Source organism: Schistosoma haematobium, chromosome 3 (genome assembly GCF_000699445.3).
Source record: "Schistosoma haematobium chromosome 3, whole genome shotgun sequence".
Lineage (NCBI taxonomy): Eukaryota > Metazoa > Platyhelminthes > Trematoda > Strigeidida > Schistosomatidae > Schistosoma > Schistosoma haematobium.
In genome coordinates, this window is record NC_067198.1 from 12,026,994 (window position 1) to 12,047,107 (window position 20,114).

At 34.1% G+C, this 20,114-nt stretch overlaps 1 protein-coding gene across 2 annotated transcripts in view; it reads left to right on the forward strand.

The window, feature by feature from the left end:
• MS3_00005007 (uncharacterized protein) overlaps positions 1–20,114 on the forward strand; it is a 65,913-nt gene that overhangs the window by 37,301 nt on the left and 8,498 nt on the right. The window contains exons 23-37 of one of the 2 annotated variants that reach the window (XM_051213015.1): positions 187–896; positions 2,005–2,116; positions 2,842–2,959; positions 3,735–4,059; positions 4,205–4,765; positions 4,990–5,308; positions 6,703–6,980; positions 7,771–8,121; positions 11,030–11,284; positions 12,019–12,220; positions 12,653–13,267; positions 15,173–15,662; positions 16,923–17,084; positions 18,388–18,478; positions 19,739–19,845. In XM_051213015.1, coding sequence (XP_051068950.1) covers positions 810–896; positions 2,005–2,116; positions 2,842–2,959; positions 3,735–4,059; positions 4,205–4,765; positions 4,990–5,308; positions 6,703–6,980; positions 7,771–8,121; positions 11,030–11,284; positions 12,019–12,220; positions 12,653–13,267; positions 15,173–15,662; positions 16,923–17,084; positions 18,388–18,478; positions 19,739–19,845 — 4,073 coding nt within the window. In that variant the 5' untranslated portion in view covers positions 187–809. Of the gene's footprint in view, positions 1–186; positions 2,117–2,841; positions 2,960–3,734; positions 4,060–4,204; positions 4,766–4,989; positions 5,309–6,702; positions 6,981–7,770; positions 8,122–11,029; positions 11,285–12,018; positions 12,221–12,652; positions 13,268–15,172; positions 15,663–16,922; positions 17,085–18,387; positions 19,846–20,114 lie in introns of both variants that reach the window. The other variant, XM_051213014.1, reaches the window with a different exon arrangement.

Sequence of the window (20,114 nt, forward strand, 5' to 3'; positions counted from 1 at the left end):
AACTTTAAATTCATTTGATGGGAAACATGATTGTTGTTACCCGTATGATACTGATTAAACGTATTCACCCATAGATTGCTACATATTTGCATACACTCTGGAGTTTAACTATCGTGATCTTCCTAACTTAATTTATCTGTAAATCTCTGCTTATAAATTATCAATCTTTTCATTTTGATTGTTTAGGTGAAATCTCATCTGAAAATGTTATCTGGCACAATTGATCAGTTAATAGATGAGATCATTAAAAATCTTGAAGTTGAATATAAAAATGACTTGATTATTGCAACACTGGGTTTTTTAATCTTCTGTCGTCACTCATTGTCAAGTAAAGAACTTTTAATTCTACTCAATGAATGGCTTTTTACTACACAAAATATCAATGAAAAATATGAAATGAATTGGGAGAATAATCCATGGAAAATGCTTTCAGTCATACAGGATAAACCGAATGATTTAGAATCTATATGTACACTTGAAAGTAACATTGACAGATTTATTCTGTCAAAATGTACAAACAATTTGTGTGCTTTAGACAAATCAAAGCAATTACATTTAACTCCATTTGCATTTCATATTCTTCTCAGTAGATTACGTCCGTTAATGATTATTTTCAATAAATCATTGCATTGTTTCAATAGCACATCCAATGGTAGTAATAATAATAATAGTAATGTTATTTCAACTGAAAAGATGACATTGAATGGGAAAATTGAATTATGGAATTTAGGTGCAGAGAATTTATCATTTCTAAGTCACTCGATTGAAGAAGTAGTATTCAATAAATTTTTGAAAATCATGGAAATTATATGTACTCAGAGTATACTTTTAATGCTACTATTCACAAAATATTGGCTGTTGTTTTGTCAGATTTGGATGATAAACTATATCATTTTGTAAGTCGATTTTGACTGTAATCACACACCGTGTATGTTCACTGTTGAAGAGCTTCATAGTGCGATGAAATAACTGTTCAATGCTTCTTAGTTTTTCATTGGTTGTTTAAGGTTGATCAGTTGATGATGGCAAGCATCAAATTACTTTGTGCTATGTGTGTTATGAAGAAAAATGTGATTGATGTTTGAGGTAGTTAAGCTGAAAATTTAGCCATAAACCTAATACTTGAAGCGTAATTGAATAGATTGAAGAAGGGAGAGTTTTAGTGACACGAGTGAATGTGTATTGTACAATCAAATCTGTCATTCATATTCATAATATTCAATGAAGATATTACAATTTATTACACACCGAATAACTTATTATTGGTGATAATGCAGTTCACAAATCAACAACTCACCTTTCGATTTTATTTCTCAGATCAACATGAAACCATTGATGCTGTAGAATGTATGACTGTTTTCTGAATTCTATTGAAAATTGTTTCAAATGTTAATTTCCAATTACAAGAGAACTTAGTGATAAGTTTACTGGTTTTGGGTAATATTTGGCTATAATCTGTAACCCATATGAAAGATTGAATGTTATAATTTCTACTTCAGACTTTTTAGTTGACAGTTCAGTTAGCTGAGTGTAATGACAAAGTACATAGTTGACTGAAATTCTGGAGTCTACACAATGTTCATAGAGTGCTAGACCATTAAGAAACACAGCGTTGATGGTCAGTTAACTGTTGTCCTCATATGTTTTTTGATTGAAGTACCATAAAGTGAAGTCGATGTGACATCTATCATGGAGACTCTTTATCAGAGCTTTGTAAACGTTGGTTGAACACTGAACATGTTTTCCTCCATCGTTTTATTGTTTTGGAAGTTCCGATATTGAAATGGATCAATGATTCCTTAAATGTATGTAGATGTATGTATTGAGCATGATAGATTAATGTATGATGAATGAAATGTGAAAACATTGAATTCTGTTTTGAATAGGATGTTGTGACGACTAATTGTTGACAAGTTAAAAGCTGTGCTGAAACAACAGTAGTTGTTCACTTCCTGATTCTTTGTTTATGCCTTGTTCGTAATGTTTTGTGTTTTTCTTTTCAAGTTGTATGCTGATGAATTGGATATTATTTGTCATTTGCTCACAAGTCCCATGTTTATATGCAGAATCTTAAGTGAATATCCGTCAACATTGATGAGATTTCTCAATGGATATCGTAAGTGTGATTTTCCTGATTTGGATACTTTTACGGATTTTTCAAATAAATATGTTGAGTCGGCTTCGGAGAACTTCAACGGAGCCTCCGGAGACCCTAAAGGAGCCGAAGAGTTTCAGCCAATCAGAGCATGAGTGAGCTTTCTAGAATATTAACGTGGTATGCTAATATTGGTCAGTAGCATAATATGTCTCTTAGCGGATTAGCCAAAATATGATGTTGATTTGACAAATGCTAAAAATCTATAAATACTCGTGTTTTTCTGTACAAAAATGAACCTTCGGAGTAAAGTGCTTTTCGCTTAATTTGCGCCTTATCTATCGTGTTCAGTTCGCTGCGTAGTTCTAGCTTTCGGGTTACCAGAATAGCTTAGGAACCGAATAAAGCGTTCAAATTAGCAATACTGATCAAAATATATGTTCATTATGCTAATATTTTGTTTCAAAGTATGTTTATGTCGCTGACTAATGGCAATTTTTACAACATCTCCTTAAAAAGTGCGACTATTAGACACTGGTTTAATTTGGGTGTACTCTAGCCAACTCACAAATAAAAACATCTTTTTCAGGCTGTTCTATGATCAACGACTTGAATGGATTGTCCAAAGAAAGCAATTGGTTAGAATCTAACGACAACCCAAGTTTTTGTTAAAATCCAGTTTTTATTCATAAATTATTTTAGTCATTACTAATTAAATTGTGTTCGAATTAATTTTGTTTTCGCAGCTACGACTGATCGATGTATACAAGAAAAGTGGAAAAGCAAACTGGAATTATGTCCTTTTATTGACAAAATTGATGCGATGAAAACGTTTGTTTGTGTAAACTATGAATTTTTAGTAAAGTAAGTTTCATATTTATGTATATCATTAATTAACCATGTAAATATTCGTGTACAATTGTGACGCACAGTTATTGTATCAGGGTTTATTGTACTACTTGTTCAAAGTAGATATTCTGAAATAAATTAGTATGGAGAGTGCGGTTGTTCGTTAATTAGGATGTCTGATTGATGTCTGTATTTACAGTACATCATCTTGCGTCACCTATCAAGTGCATTACAACGTGAACATTCGGATTGGAATGTAATCGGGTTGATGATTTACTCCATTCAGTAGTTACTTTAAATTTTGCGAATTAGGAAACAACACTTCCTTCTTAAATTGATATTGCTCAAAGTTATGTAAACCTTGAGCATGCACAAGTTTTAGATTAGTAAATGTTTATGTTTTTGATATTCAGTATCGAATGTGTTTACTGTAAACACCGATTTCAAACAAGTATTTGATGACAAAAGGAATTGAAGATCATGTTGTAACAGCGTCAAATGAATGTGAATTATAACTAAACTGTGTGAAGACCTGTACACTCAACTTCTCATAACAAATAAGCTATATACAGTGTTGTTTCTATGGTTTCAGTCACTTTGAAAATGCTACACTGATAATCAGACCGAAATCTTTTCTCTCCTAAGCACATTTTTCAACTATTCCCAACTTCATATCGATATAGACTGAAACAAATATACGGGTTATGCATAAGTTAAATTATTCTTATTAATACATATAAATATTACTATTGTTGTCTAAAATGAGGCCTTTTATTTGCTTACTCGATAGATATCCAAATTCATTTTGTGAATTAGCTATCAACCAAGATTCCAGTGAATGGATCCATACGTTAGGCCTCTCATTGTTGTATCTTAATGATTTTGGTATAAAAAGGCAATTAGACATGAACAATAGTCAAATACTCTTCCGTGTAAATTCACCAAAATGCACATTGATCAAACCTATGCAGAGGAATATGACATATAAACCAATTGTGACTTCAAATGGTTCCATGGATGTGCCAACGTCTGTGGAAATGAATCCAACTGCTAAAGTATTGGTGTATGGAACTAGGTGTGGTACGATTACTTTCGTAGAATTGTCCACTATGCGTGTGAGTTCTCTTGTAAATTTCTATTGTTCTAACATGGAACAGATTTTCTCATTTTTTCTGATTCCAATAAGAGGCTTAACGATCAGTCCGTTTTTGTTATTATTAGTTCCTTAATTTGAAAAGTCTCTTTGTTACTTTATTTCAGGAACTGTGGTCATTAACTGGACACCGTTCAAGCGTTCAAAGTTTATGTTTCCTTGACGGATTTCCCAGTAAACCTGAAAACATAAAATCTCCCGAAAAGTTCATTTCAGAACTTCGGTTAATGAGTGCCTCAGAAGATGGTGATGTTTATATCTGGGATGCGTCTACCGTGATTCACAATGTTGAATCTAAAGTGCATGACAAAACAGTGATTTCACAATTGGCATCGTTATGTGGATATCATCGTCGATGTGTAACTACTTCTGCATGGCATCCTAGACGTCGACTGGTTGCTACCGGTGATTTAGACTGTATGGTTTACTTATGGGATGTTTCAGAAATTGGTGTTAAATCCAGTGATCTATCGACAAGTGTCTGTTCTGTAAGGCTTCATCCAGTTAAGTCAATAAATGTATCCAGTTATCCGATTATTTCAATTGCATTCCGATTGCCATCTGTTTTAAGCAATGAACAAGAAGACCTAATACATGATGATTTGGCTATTGGGTGTTGGGATGGTACAATACATTTCTACAATTTATCTTCCTTATCTATCGTGAGGGTAAGTTAACAAATCTTACATTGTGTTGTTGTTTGTAGAGTGGTGGCTCAGTAATGAAGGCGCGCGTTTTTTAGCCACTAATTCTGGTGTTCACTGCATGCTCCACTTTGATTTGACCAATCGAGTATTTTCTCTACTCCTAATATGCAGAGTGTGTAATTCGTTGACAGTGGTAGATTTCTATATCAGCCATTCATATTTTTGTCTCTTGATTTTGTTAATAGTCGCTATCTGCATCAACGTCACTCTGTTCACTCGCCTACTCACCAAATGGAGGGAATATATTAGCAACGTTTGATAAAGATGGTGTATTAATGCTGTGGAACGATGACATACTTTGGTATCAAGGTGGTTTAATACAAGAATACTCTTGTTTTACAATTGAATATTTTCCATATGATCAAACTGATCAATTAATTCCAAACCAATATGGGAAGATATGCTTTTCGAAACCAAATGGTCAGTATATTTTCCAGTCAGGTGGTGGCCAATTTTTGAATAATTACATTAATATATGGGATACTAGACTATGGGGAACCTTTGGTAAGTGTTGACTCTAGTTTTCTGTACCTTGTAATAGCAATACTTTTACCTCTTTTAAAAATAAATAAATGAATTTGTCAAGCTTGAATATTTATTTCATTCCGCACATCATTTACTGCTATTTGGTCTGTAATAATTATCTGAGCTGTGGTTGGTTGATTGGCGAGCGAAGACAGAAATATCCGGTTATAGGAATGTATATCTTGCTCTAATTTCACTGTTTCCTAAATATGCTGAGGAGTCCCATACTAGAGCGAAACAGCCGTCCAGTGCTTCCAGATTTTCCATGGCGGTCTAGCTTCAATTGACTCATGAATTCGCCGGGAAATGGAGATAGACATGAGTAAAATGAACAAGAATTGGATGGAACTAGAAAAGAATGACCAGGACAGAGTGGGTTAGAGAATGTTGGTCGACGGCCTATGGTCCATTAGGAGTAACAGGTGTAAGTAAGTAAGTAAGTAAGTAAGTAAGTAATATGTTTATTAAATATTGATTCGACAGTATGATTCTGACTATGTAATGCAGTTATTCAATAAATACCAATCAGTATACAGAATTGGAAATAATAAAAATCCTACAATTGTTTGTTCATGTTTGTGTATAATCAATTTGCCATTCGAATGCTCGATAATGACATCGAAGGCGCTTCCTAGATTCACAGAATACGCCTACACTTGAGCCCTGAACTGTAAGAAGTGATTATGAAGTAAACAAAGAACCTTTAATTTAAGCTTCATAAGTGTACAGAAAACAACTGTATTTCTAGGTTTATTGGTAACTTCTGACCTCTAAATAACTCCGTAAGCAGAGTAAGAAATCTTGTAATAAGAGTATGACATACAATCCACGAATATTTTAGAGGCTTTCTTAGTATATGCTGATTAGACAAATTATTTTCAGTCCTTTCCTAACCTCTAACAGCCTTATGGAGGAATTCTTATAGGACCTGTACGGTTTAGTTTTCTAGTGCTGATCGAATACTTTTGATTAGTTTGCAGTATTGCCACTAGTCTGAGTGACCAAACATCGCTTTCATTATGTCGAGGTATCAGAAAGTTGGAGGTAGACGTCAGGAAATTATGAACCTGGGTTTCGTGCTATTCGACACTGGTTAGCAAGGAATACCTGTAACTTTGTGGGAATTGATTTACTTCAAGTGATTCGATCCCGAGTCACTCAGCTTCACTGCCTGTTAAAAATATATAATTTATTACTTTGATAATGAGTTTACAGTTTTACTTCATTTCTAAATTGCAAATCTATGGTGGATTTGATTTCTTCTTATTGAAGACATTTGTACATTTTTTTATCATATTTATCAACCAGTTGTAATTAACATAAAAGAGCCTTATCCATTTTCGTTCACTTTATTTATCTTGTTTTTTCCATAGGTCCATGGATTGATGTAAAACCACCTCAAATAGGTTCAGGAAATCCTATATGTGTAACTTGTTTGACAATATTGCCTACTTACGAACATGTTTTAATAGGTTGGAGTAATGGCGATCTGACTGTTATTCGTGTGTTTGACGGTAGATTAATTCATTATTTGAAAGCAGCAACAGAAGATAATTCATCTATCCAGTGTATTACAAGTAGTTGTGCAAGATCTTTTTCAGCATTTGATGCATATCATATTATTGTTGGTTATGCATCTGGCGCTGTACGAGTAGGTTGTACAAATGAGTATAAAGTTCGTTGATTACTATGTATAAATGAATCATAAATGTTCTTTATATTGATCAGTGTATTGTTAAAAACTCTGACTGTGGCTTCCACCTTGATGTTTGTGGTCGGGGCTGGTTGTTGTGCTGATCCAATCGAAGTGTATCGGCTGAAACACTTGGTCCTTTAGGTTACACCATGCCAACCAGGTCGATTAGGACACAGTATAACTAAAAGTAACAAATGAAGGTCCTAAGGCAAAGTCGTACTTCTGACTGTAGAGGAGTGTCAGCAGTAGAGTGTTCCTCTTCGGTAGCTAGCGTCTGCAAACATCGCTACCATCTCACAATAAATAGATCGACCCTGAGAACATCACATCTCACCTTGCCCCACGAAAATGGCGACTTAACTCGGTTTACTTGCATACCAGGTTTTACGTTGCAACTGAGTGAAAAAATCGTTATTCTACATGTTATGCCAATCACTGTGACTGTTACACTTCCCAAGTGATGCATAACCTCACCGAGAATTTATGTGGTTTTTAGGTAGTTGTGGTAACCTAACTGGTAAACTGGATTTCTTTTAAACTCGATCATTCATTATAATATCAACTGAATAGTAGTTGATTTTTAATTTTGTGCAATTTAAGTGATCTACAAAATGAAAATTGATGCTTTTGTTTATTAATTGGTGATTTATTGAAGTTGATTGTATACAATACACTCATATTTATGACTTGAAATGTAACGAGTTTGCATTGCTTATTCGTCATTTCGAACTATACTTTCTTTTAGATATTTCTATGCATTTTAAGACCAAATGTTAGTTCACACAAAGATCGTTGTGTGTATCAGTCGGCAAATGCCATGTCAGAGCTTCAATTCCAACTCATTGATACTTTATGGTCACATTGTATAAATCATAATGTGAATGGTGGAGTGCCGGAAAATGGAGGGACATTATGTGTTGCAAGTGACTTCTGTGTAGCTGTTACTGGAGGTGGGAATGCTGAGACATGGGTTCATTTTATTGGTCGACAAACTGGTAGTAAAATTAAGAAGTCTGTTTGCCTGAAAGAACACAATTCTGCAGTAATCGCTGTTAGTATGGATAGCAAATTTTTTGCGACAGCTTCTAAAAGCAGAGTAAGCTATGCATACGGTTGTTTACATTATTATATGATAAGGCTGAGATTTCTATGACAGTACTTGTGTTTGATAATATTTAAATAACTATGTTATCCAGTTGTTGATCTATACTGAAAAATAAGTTTCATGTTTTAGGAAACCGTTTACTCAGTTTAGTTGTAGCTGGTTGTTTTGAAAATTCCAACCTCTACAACTAATGAGTTCCTAATAGTGAACGTGTTCCACTGACATTTATAGTTTCTGAGTTTACAGTAAATCTTAAGTGGTCGCCATAAAATATTACTTTTTGTCGGTTTCCTAGGTGGAAAAAGCCCAAATGTAGGCTGTTTGTATTTCTTCTTTCATATGTCTGTGTAAAATATTGTTTGGCCTGACTGATTTTCCGGTAATCCATGTTTACTTAGCAATATGGGAGTAGAAACTGGCTTCTCTGTTGGGAAATAAAATTTGAGTGAAACCATTTAGGTGAAGTGTGCAAATCATTAAAACATGTGTTATTGTCTGACAAAGGAAATTATTTATTTATTCAGGTTATCGGATTTCTGAACTCACTAGGAATGTGGTTCATGGACTCAACTTTCTGTCACTGAAAAAAAGAGTTCGACCGTTCGAGTAACATCTTCCCTTGATTCCTCGTCGTAAAATGTCTACGAATGTGATGATCCAGGTGAATAACCACCGATCCAACGATAACGTGTTAATCAGTGATGTCGTATGGAGTGATTACTTCCATACTGACCAGTTTATTAGGCTCCTCTCCATCACGTGTTTGGAATAGTCATGAAATTTGTTGCATTTTAAAGAAATATCGGTTGCAATTTAGTAACCCGGGATCTGACTCCAGTTAGATCGGACGAATGATCGTTACTGAATGATTACTGTTGAAATATACATCCTGACTATTCTCGCGAATAATTATCAATTTAAATGGCGTTAATGGATGACGAAATTAAATAAGTCAAATAGGAGAATGGATTTGGAACACATATATTTTGTTCACTCACTGATCTGGAGATGCGATCAGAGGGACGAAGAGAAGAGACTGAGTCGAAATGATGCTCAGTAGAGGACGCATGTATGCCAACTCCATTTAATCAAGCGTTAATCAGTATTTGTAGCCAGATAAAAATAGGTTACAAATATGTGATGAATAGGATAAAAAGGGTACGCACACACACCCTCATATAAAAGCAGTTAATGTTGATAAGTAAATAATGAACACGGTCAAATTGTGACTCAAGAAGAATGGATAAACTGACATGTCCAGAAGCTAGAATAAGTTATATGGGCTTAACATAGTAACCGACCCTACAATATCATCATAAGTCATTGATTATATGGATGGTTCTTATAAAATTGTAGCATTATGCAGTATACAATCGCTGGAAGCCAAAGGATGTTGGTTATGAAACCTCATCCAGTTTTCTATTCGTATTATAACTTGTTTATTGAAGAGATTATTATTCATTGAGAACAATAATTTTGTTTAAAATCAGAAAATTTGTGTTTAGTTAGTTCCAAAATATTTTCCTCTATTGTGATTTGATCATTACGCAACAGACTAATAACTTTTTGTGTTTTATTTTTCATCACAAATGATTGGCTTCTTATGACAACATTGAATAAACCAAATTGCAGTAAATATGTTATCAACACATAACTTATCTTTCTTATTAAGCACATCTTTCTGCCGTTAATCTGAAGAGCGTTATTTCCAATGTGTGTCGAAAAACTGATTTATTGTATGTTCTATTACTGCAAAGTTTGGTAATGAATTGACTATGTTGAATGGTTTAGGTAAAAAATTCAGTATGTTCTCTACTATTTTTATTATAGCTTGTAGAGGTTATAATTAGATGAGTCTCTATTGAATGAATGTCTGGATATTTGATATTCTGGATTTTACTACTCGTCACTATTTGAACATCTAGTCAACTCATAGTTATAAACAATATCTAGTGTTGCACTCAAGGAACCCACTTGTTAACTGGATGTTGCATCTTGTTCCTGGGGTTTCGTACGGGCCTACAATGTTTGCGGATCTAGGAAGAAAAATGATTTTGCTTCTCTAATACGATCGGTTCCCTTTCGAATCAACGACGGCCGTTTACACACAATACATCAAAACCCCGATGGCCAACACGGGAGGAAGACAGATTGCAAGGAACTTGGTATTCGAGGTAGAACAAGCAACACAGAACGAATTGGTGCAACTGTTGTTACTAAAGTAGAAAATGTGAGCTTCATGCATATAGAAATTTAGGGAGCTAAAAGCTATGAAAAACAATCGGTCAAAGGTTATGCGGGAAATCGAATTAGAGAAGGATGTGCAAGCGTTTATTGTTCCTGAAGAGATTTTAGCAACTCCAATAATATTTGATTATTCTTGTGATCACCCTTGCACTGGGACCGGTTAACTCTTGTTGTGTATATCATAACTTACTAGGGTTAAATGAGGGTTATATATTAGTATGAAGAACTAGGATTAGGGTTTACAGTTGAACGTTCGGGTTATGAAGTAGATTTAATGTTTTCATCATGAACTGACATCAGATATAATGCCAAAATGGTGTTTAGTCAAATAAGTAAATGAATTTCACGTCAAAATCGAAAATCCGCTTTCCTGAGTGTGATTAGTTTGTCCATAAATCATAGTCTCACTTTTGTTATTGAGTGAGCGCCATAATTTTAGGGACAATAATGGATGCGTCCGAGTCTCCTTGTGAATACCATCATTAGTTACTAGTTACATTCAGTTGTAACATGCCTAAGTCACCCAAAATACAAGTCTACTATCCAAAAGTCTTATTGTTTTCATCAAAATTTCTCAATAAGTAATGGCTTTTGTTACAGTCTTTTAACGTTTTCTTTATTAAATAATGTACCTCTGTATTTTTTATTGCAGCAATTGGCGTTGTATAAATTCGATCCATTAGAACGAACTGTAACCTTATGGCATTTAATCGATGATGTTGGAACGGCTACAATCACTTCTTTCTACTTATTACGTATGTTCCTTGGTGTGGACACAATCAGTATATCGGTGTATATTGGTGATAGTAATAGTCTACTGCATAATTACGCAATAATTGATAAAAAGTTCGAATTGAAACAAACATTTGATGCAAATAAATCTCCTATAAAATTTATGGAACGTGTTGTAAGTCCAGTTAAAATTACTGAACTGGAAATATTTCTCTTTTTCATTCGTCAACTTTATACAGCGTCCCTGACTCAACTGATTTGGCTAATGGAGTAATTTTAATTTTCGTAAAATCCTATGAGTTCGAAATGATTGTTTTCTAACCAAATCGGTCGTCATGTTCAGAAATGGATGATGTCTAGCAATGAGATTCAGGATGCACATTTCGTCTAATTTTGGACTGGTCATCTGTATGTTCCTGCACCCCAGAGGTATACTCGGTAGGTAAGTGGATAACGCGATAGAGTCTGAGGCGAACTATACTGGGTTCGTGTCTTGGCGTGAACATCAACCCTGAGATGCAGACGCATCTAGCTAACGAGTTCACAAGAGGACGAGACGCACTTCCTGAATCTCATTGCTGTGATTAATTATCAATTAAAAATCTTTTTGGATCTCAGATAGAGCAATGCAAACAATGCTTTGATTTTCTTTGTTATTAAGCTTAATTCCATCCTTTCTCTTTGACAATTAACCTTTAATTTTGAAGAATTGACAAGTGACTATCTACAAAACGTTAACAATCGAATTGACTTATTTCCTTTCAACAGTATCTTCCACTTGAGTGCTAAAAACTCTCGAGGCGGTTCTATATGATGCTTCGAAAACATACTTAATGAATTAATCGTTATATCTTCCATATATTTATGTTAAATATTGATTCCGTCTCACTATTTTTCCTACATACTAAGTCAAATCATTTGTTAGCTGCTTCGGATGATGGTGAAGTTAGCGTCTGGAAGCATGATAAACATGGTGCTCTGCAATTCTCCCACCGTCTCAATGTCTGCACAGATATGCCGTCAAAGAATAATAGTAATAATAGCACTTTGGAAGAATCATATTATTTGACCAGCTTTTTCATGTTCTTCTTTGGTTATGATTCCCTGAAATGTAAGTGTTTTTAAGATTTGCTGCTCGTCTACTATTTCTTTTTATAATTTTCCACAGTCCAATGGTATTACAGTCTGTTCTATATGGAAAATAGTTGTAATATGTGGATTCTTTAATCACCATTGTCTGTTGTCAGACTTTCAGCTGCTAAGTCTCAGGTTCTAGCTTCGCTTCTACTTTTCTTGGTTTGAACAATCGAGTAGTGTCATTGAAATTGTGTGTACATGTTCTTTTCATAATTTAAAGTCACAACTGATCACCTGTGATCTTCTATCATGTACGTTAAATGATGAAGACTCATAGAACAAGCATAACGAATTCTAGACTAATTATGACCGTTAAATGAATACGACCGATCTATTATCTTGTACTTCATACTTAACGAATTCCTTAACTTCTTCTTACTGTCAACATTATCTACGTTAATTTTAGTTGAACGAAAACTATGCAGTCCAACTATTGAAACGATCGACAAATTGATGTTATCCAATGCTGATAACCAACATACTGAATCTGATGATGAAATGAAGGATCCGGATTCTGAGGTTACTTCACTTAGTGGATGTTGCATGTCAAACAGTAATAGTTATGTAACAGGTTCTGATCAAAAAATTTATGAATGTGGTTACAAAATACATATTGATATTGAAGAGGAAAATAAAACATATTTTATTGCTACTGATTATCTAAAAGATGAACAATTTCATTTGTTGAATTCATGTAAAAAAGGATACATAGTTTATCGAGATACATCATATGATGCAACGTATCGTTTATTATATGGTGTTAGATTATCATGCAATAAATCGTCTGATTGCTCACAAGTTATTCAGGATTTTCGTTATCGAATATTTGCACCATTCATTCTACAATATCGTGGTACATTGAAAGGACACTCAGGTCTTGTTCCATGTACACTGACCTCTGGATGTACCACTAATAGTGATGAAGATTGTATAGTTGCCAGTGCATCTGGTCGAACTGTGTGTGATGTCGGTTGTGATATTCGTCTTTGGAGTATACCTTCGAAAAGGAAACTATTGAATTGTAAGCATTAATTATCGTTTTCGGTTTTATTGAATTACGTTGTATTGAATAGTATTTTGATCTGATCGGTGTGTACGGTGCTTTCCGCAGTCGTCCAAACACAGTCAGACCTAATCACTCTCATTACAATATAATGTCTGCGAATCTTACAGTAAACATATAAATTTGTAGATAGATAGATACCCTTGCCTACCATCCTTTTCTAATGATCTAGCAAGCGTTTTCTATCTCACTAGTCAAAATTGTGTTTAGTTACTCGGTCACATTACGCCACATCACAGGGTATCGTTTGTCGAATATGATAAATATCAATCTGATAATTGAGACTGGAATTTTATCATAGCCATCAGCAATTAGTCTGTCAGTTTATCCATACTTAATTAATTTATTCTCCTTGTTACAGCACAAGAGATCAGCTGAGTTGTTTTGAAATTTACATCTTCAGGCTACTTGCAGAGTGTAATGTTTGTGGATATTCCGTTTTTCTCCATGAACAGATCGTTTTGCTTTGCTATTATGTTAAACACGGGATTCAATTTTATATAAAACCATTCCACTAATGCCGACTGTTCAACTTTGTTGACTTAATTAATATGGCTAGAATATGCAACACATGATCTCAGTTGGAAATGAATATTAAGGATGTTTGTTGTAAAGATTTTAGATAGTCACTTCACTAATCTGACTGAGAATTTTACAGTGACTTGCTTTAAATCCAAGTTCGCAGGATTCGTTTGTTTTACTAGAGGAATGTATAATATCGTTTGTACGTAGCTCAACTTGTCATTAAATTTGTGTGTAAATGAAATATCATTTTGTTAAAAATATTTAAAAATAAATTCAGTATGAAACCAGCTTTACGTGCTTGTAATATTTACTTTTAAGATGAAACAATCACAGATTTTAAAGAGACTAAACATTGTGTTAATAATGGACTTCAATCTCTTATAACAAGTTATTATTGTATCAAAACATGGCATAGGTTTGTTTAAATAAATTATTTCAAAGGTCACTTCATCTTTACACGATTGTGCTTCAGCGTGTTTCGGCCTACTGATTTAAAAGAATTGTTTCATTAACTGTGATTTACTTGATTTGGTTACTTTTATTGTTAACGTCCTTATGGACTCCGATTGTGTGAACTCTATCCAGAAACGGCGTCTAAACTTTTGTTAAATTAACGAGTGAAAATAGTGAATTGTAATAGGTGTATAGTTCAGTTCCAAAACACTTAAATCATCCTAACTTATACAACCTGACAATGCTGGGGTCACTGTGACTACATGGTAATGACAGTTGATAGAAAATAGGTATCCCATTCGTGTATTAAAGAAATCAAGAAACTGTACATATCGGTTTGATTCATTGCGGAATGACAGTAATGGTTAGCAAAGAAGTCTGTACTGATGATGATCGAATCGCTTTAATGAATAGAGCTCAGTGATAAGGAGCAACTTCCAATCTCATTTCAGTAATGTATATGTACAAGATGGAAAGAGAAACCTTTAAGCCAATCTTTTTCAGTTTTATCATCACAATATGAAATGTTTCCCTATATAAGTTGGTACTTTGTTAATCATTTCATACTGTTGTGATTAGTGATTTGGGATTGAATAACGTGTGTAGTTTTTGTTCGAGTGATATCGCTCACCACCATGTGTAATCATCGTCGCTTCACTTCATAATCAGATTGTAGATGCCGACTGTTTGTACAGTTGGAAAACCCGATATTAGCGATCGAATACTTGGTTGTTTTCAGTGGTTAGCTAACTAAAGCCAGTCCGTCATATGAAACTTGAGATCTCCACAAAACCTTATCTTAACAACATAGAAATTACAAACATTTAATCATGATTAGGTTTTATGAAGCTACTGTACTTGTTACTCGTTTGTTGTTTTATTTAGATCAACCAAATCAACATTTTGGACCGATCACATGTTTGGGCCAATTAAAAATTACAGATCACTACAGTATCTGTATATCAGGTTGTATGGATGGGAGTGTAATGTTTTGGTCACTTAAGAATTCCGAGCCGTTGGATCTTAAACATGTGTCAGTTGCAGACTTGACAAATAACAAGTCTATAAAATGGAAACCGTTATTACATGGATTTTGTTCAGCGTTACGACCAAAATATGCAATATCCGATATTGCTACACAAACTTATGTGATGGATGAATCGAAACGAACAGTGCAATATTTGATTTATATTGCTTACGGTGAAAACTTATGGAGAATGCGAATTATATTGGATCAGTCGAATATGTCTATGAATGATGTACAAAATACTTTTGAACGATTGTTCTCTATGAATGGGAAAACAGAACTCCATTTTGCAGAATTAGATGTATTCTGGTCATCTGAATTAGATATTCCTTGTTCTGATATTGCTAGGTGATTCATGTTTCATTTTGTTGTTACATTGAATTGAAATCCATTTTTGATATATCTTCATCTATTGACTAAGGGAATGCGGAGCTTGGTAAATGACTATTTAAGTTCGACTTGTAATATCCCTCTCTCCACAGTATAAATTAGTGGAAAGAAAAAGTCCTGTCGGTTTTAGTGCAATGATTTTAATTGTACTGGATTTTTTACACCGTAAATAGTTTTCCAATTGGGCACTGAATGGTGATGACCTTCATTAAGAGATGATTTTCATCACGAGTCTTATATTACGATTGTCATGACGTCTTTCGAACAGACCGATATGGGACTAGTGTGCTTCACTGAGTTCCATTTCATTGATTTATACATTGCTTGCTTGTTACAGGGTCCAGAAACCTTGAGTTCTATTCTGTCTACAGAGTAGTCGTTTCTCTTTAATCAGAAGATGTAACAGTTGTGTATGTTAACCTCCTAATTTCAATTGAAGTAAGTCAGTGACCAGAGATTTTCGCATTTTATTTGACAATGTATGCTGAATATGTCTTATCAACAGATGAATGGGGTAATGAGTAAATTCAACTGATTTAGTGAATAATTCTGTTTTCTCTTTCAAGCATTCAGTTTAAATTTGACCACAATCGCATACGTCTCTGCAAATACAGAATGTGAGTAGTATATGTAGTCTATGACAATAAAGAAACGGGAAACAGTTTTGTTCACAGATAATCTGTTTCATAAGAGGTAATTTTATGACTGTCTTAATCACCTTTGTAATGACTTGATTTGGTCTTGTGATCAGACTAGAGAATGAATCGTTTTCAACGTTGTTGGAAGATGGATGTCGTTGTTAGGTCTTCCGGAGTAATCTAACCTTCATCATACGGAATTGTAGCTTTTTATGTGAAGACCGTTTCCTCCCAGAACTAAGTTTAATTGGCTTTCTGCGGGTAACGTTATCTTACTAGGGTTTTTCCTATGGCGTGGTAGTGTTGGTAATCCTACACCTAACTGTTCTCCTTTACCCCAGTTTCGGACCGCCAGCGTCCCTAGATAATATTCAACGTAGTCGTAGATTTAATTCCAGGTAACAATTGTTGTCATTTTTATAGATCAATTAACAAAAGGCACCGAAGTACTTGACAGTTTTTAGAATTTTTAAACTGTGTTTACACTTATTTATTTATTGAGATGTCTGACTTTATAAGTCAATAGTATGTTCATTTGAATTGTTAATTTGTTTCTTGTTACTTTGTACGCATAAATTAGCTTCACTGCAAGTCATCCTATTGTAAAAATATCTCCACGTTATGCTAAACCTAATGAATTGGAACAATGTGAAGTTATTGCTGTCCTCGTCAATGGTGATGTAATTGTTTTGACGACTAATGAACATGAAAAGTTTTCATTTGATCAATGTATTGTAGAAAAGTAAGTTGTAATTTTACTGAGATGGAACAATGTTGAACTTCTATGCGTATTTTTTTTCATGAAGATTTTTATCAAATATTAGAACATATTAGAGCATAAATAAAGATTAATTATTTCTGTCAGTTGAAGTTGCCCAGAAGGTGTTATATCAGAAAGTAACCATGTTCCACTTTCGTCTTACCAAGTCGCAACATCTGTGATTAGTGTCCAGTATGAAAGTGTTGAATAAATTGGGTGATAAGTGTTCGACCCACCTAAACTCGTGTCGTATGATAGTATCATTTATTTAATGGTCTCGAAACACAGCATATTTATGGAGTACCAAAAGTTTGTTGTGGACATCAACCAGCTAACTCAATGAAATGTTTAGCATATTGAGCTAAGGTGTTCTAGTTTTGTCAAGAGTAGATCTGAACTACTCACACCACTGTATTGTGTATCCAACCTTTTATGACTAGACTGATGTTACGACGATGCTATGTATTACTGAGATTCACATAAACCACTTGATCGTACGCTACACAGGATAGGTTTTTCCTGTCACAAAGCCATAGGTAACCACACTATTATTTGTAAAGTCTAACCACCAAAGATGAATGGATGTAGAGTGTTTTACAAGCCATGTAACAATGCTTCACGTTTCTGCCGTTCAACGCATGTAACATGCTTATAGATGGAAACTGACGAGTATTGGTAGCGGAATGGCATAGTGTTCATTGTCACTTGCACCACGTATTTTTGTTACAGATAAATCGGAAAACAAGTTGGTCATGAATGGATGAAACAACTTGTTTATTTAAAATGGGCAGGCTATTTGTCAGTGTTTAAAGTTCCCTTCAATAAAACTTTTTAACAGAAATGAGTTTCTGAGTAAAATATAGAATTAAATTTCAATCACTAATACAAAATGGTTTTGTGTATTATGATATAAAGTTTTTAATCAAGTGTTTACTATAGACTTACCAGTATTTCGTACCATTGTAATATGTGTGAATATTTGTGCGCATATACTGAATTTTATGACCTACCCTGAGGACAATCATTCGAAGTTTTGTCCTAAAATTGTAATCTACAAGATGGCAGGTGGTAATGAACGCCATTTTCTTTATTTTTTGCCATTAGATGCCTTGTGCATAGAATAGTACACTCCACACTAGTATGGACTAAATTTTTCAACTGTTAACCAGATCTCATTATCATGATAATAATTTTCTTCTGACGCTTGTCTTAATTTCCATTCACATAACTTCCTGAAATGTTTAGGTAATGCTATTGTTATTTTATTTTCTAAATTTTGTTCCAGTGGTTTATGGTGCTCATCTATAGGTACGAATGTTGTTGGAGTTTTCACCACACGTTCAGGCATGGCTTTTATATGTAGACACACTGATGAAGTAAGCATTGAGTTGATTTATTCGCATAAGTGCTATGTATATGGTTGGTTTCTAATACATCTGACATTAACTGTTACTGACTTGTTGGGCGCTTCTTATAACGTCAGATTACTTCTACATTTGACGAATAGAGAAAATAAGCGAAATACATGCAAGATGTTTACTTCAAGTTTAATCTACGTATGGGAAGTTAACTGCATTCACAGAGTTTGATGTGACTTTGGTGTTCTACAAACTAATGAAAACATTATTATATGGTAATGTATAATTAGCTACCCAAACAAAGCGTTGTACATGATCCTTCATTTTTCCAGATGTTTCTGAGAAGCTTCTATTCAATGCCGATTTAGCAAAACATTTTCAAACTTTTCATGAGTTTCAATAGACTTTGTTGAATGATATTCGTTTCTCGAATTTCCTATTGATGCAAATGAGAAATTCTTGAAAAATGAAATCTTCCTTGTTTCTTGACTCATTGTAAAGTAGACACTGGATGTGAGTTAAAATTATTGTTTTTTGTAAGAAATATGTGGGTTATGAATAACTGTCTTTGTGTGATATCGATGAGTCGCTCTAGGAAGAGATCTTTATCACTCAACATTAATTTGTACGTATATGGATAATGAGGATTCATCTGTTACTACTACAATATATTTTGTTGGATAAATGTGGTTTTATGTTTGTCCTTATTGGTGAGAGTTTGTCTTCTGAACAGTAATACTATGAAGTGCCATATTGTAAGCAACTGTGGTGAGTAGAACACAATTTTCTCCTTTGATTACACACTAAGTCACATCGTCACTTAAACCTTTGTCGCTTCAATCCTGCAGTAAGAGAGAGGAGCAGACTGATCTTGACGAGAACGCTTTTTCTGTCACCATAAGGAGTGGAGAAGCCAATACACGTGTCCTGTTTATGCCCAATATAAGTCCGTATAGCTGGCTTTGTGCTAGAATATTTGTGTTCTGGTTAATCATAGTACACGGTCCTCCATGCATAGGTGGATTGAGCACAATTTGAACCTGTAAACAAATGACTCAGAGTAGTATGAATCGCATATTTGTTATTGGTGATAAATAACTAGATGTAAATTTCTTGCGATGACTAATACAATTTACAGTCCTCTCATCTGATTGGATGTGTATCATGTTTCTTACACAGTTGTGATGTGTATGTAAATCACGGTTTTATTTCCAAAATAATTTATGATACTTGTTTCCGTTGTCATCTTTCATGTAAAATGCTTAATCTTCTTTTTAGAGTCGTACATTTCACCGTATTTCTGGATACATGGGATCATGTGAAAAAGAAATGTGGATAAATACATTGAGTGTTTTATCTACCGTACAAGAAGAAGGCAGTCATTTGTAAGTAGTTTGTTGGAGTGATATTTCGTATTTAAATGTGATTATTGTGTAATAGAAGTAGCTGGATGGAAAAAAAACATTACTTAATAGTAATTTTAATTGTGAGACTCCTTCAATAAGTTTATTCTTATTGATAATGTATATCGTGAAATCTTTCAATAGCGATAACGCGCAAAGTGTATGGACTGTTTTCACACATCACTTTAAAAGTACATTTACAGTGGAAATTTATTTGTCTTACAGATATACTATTGGAACCGTAAACGCGA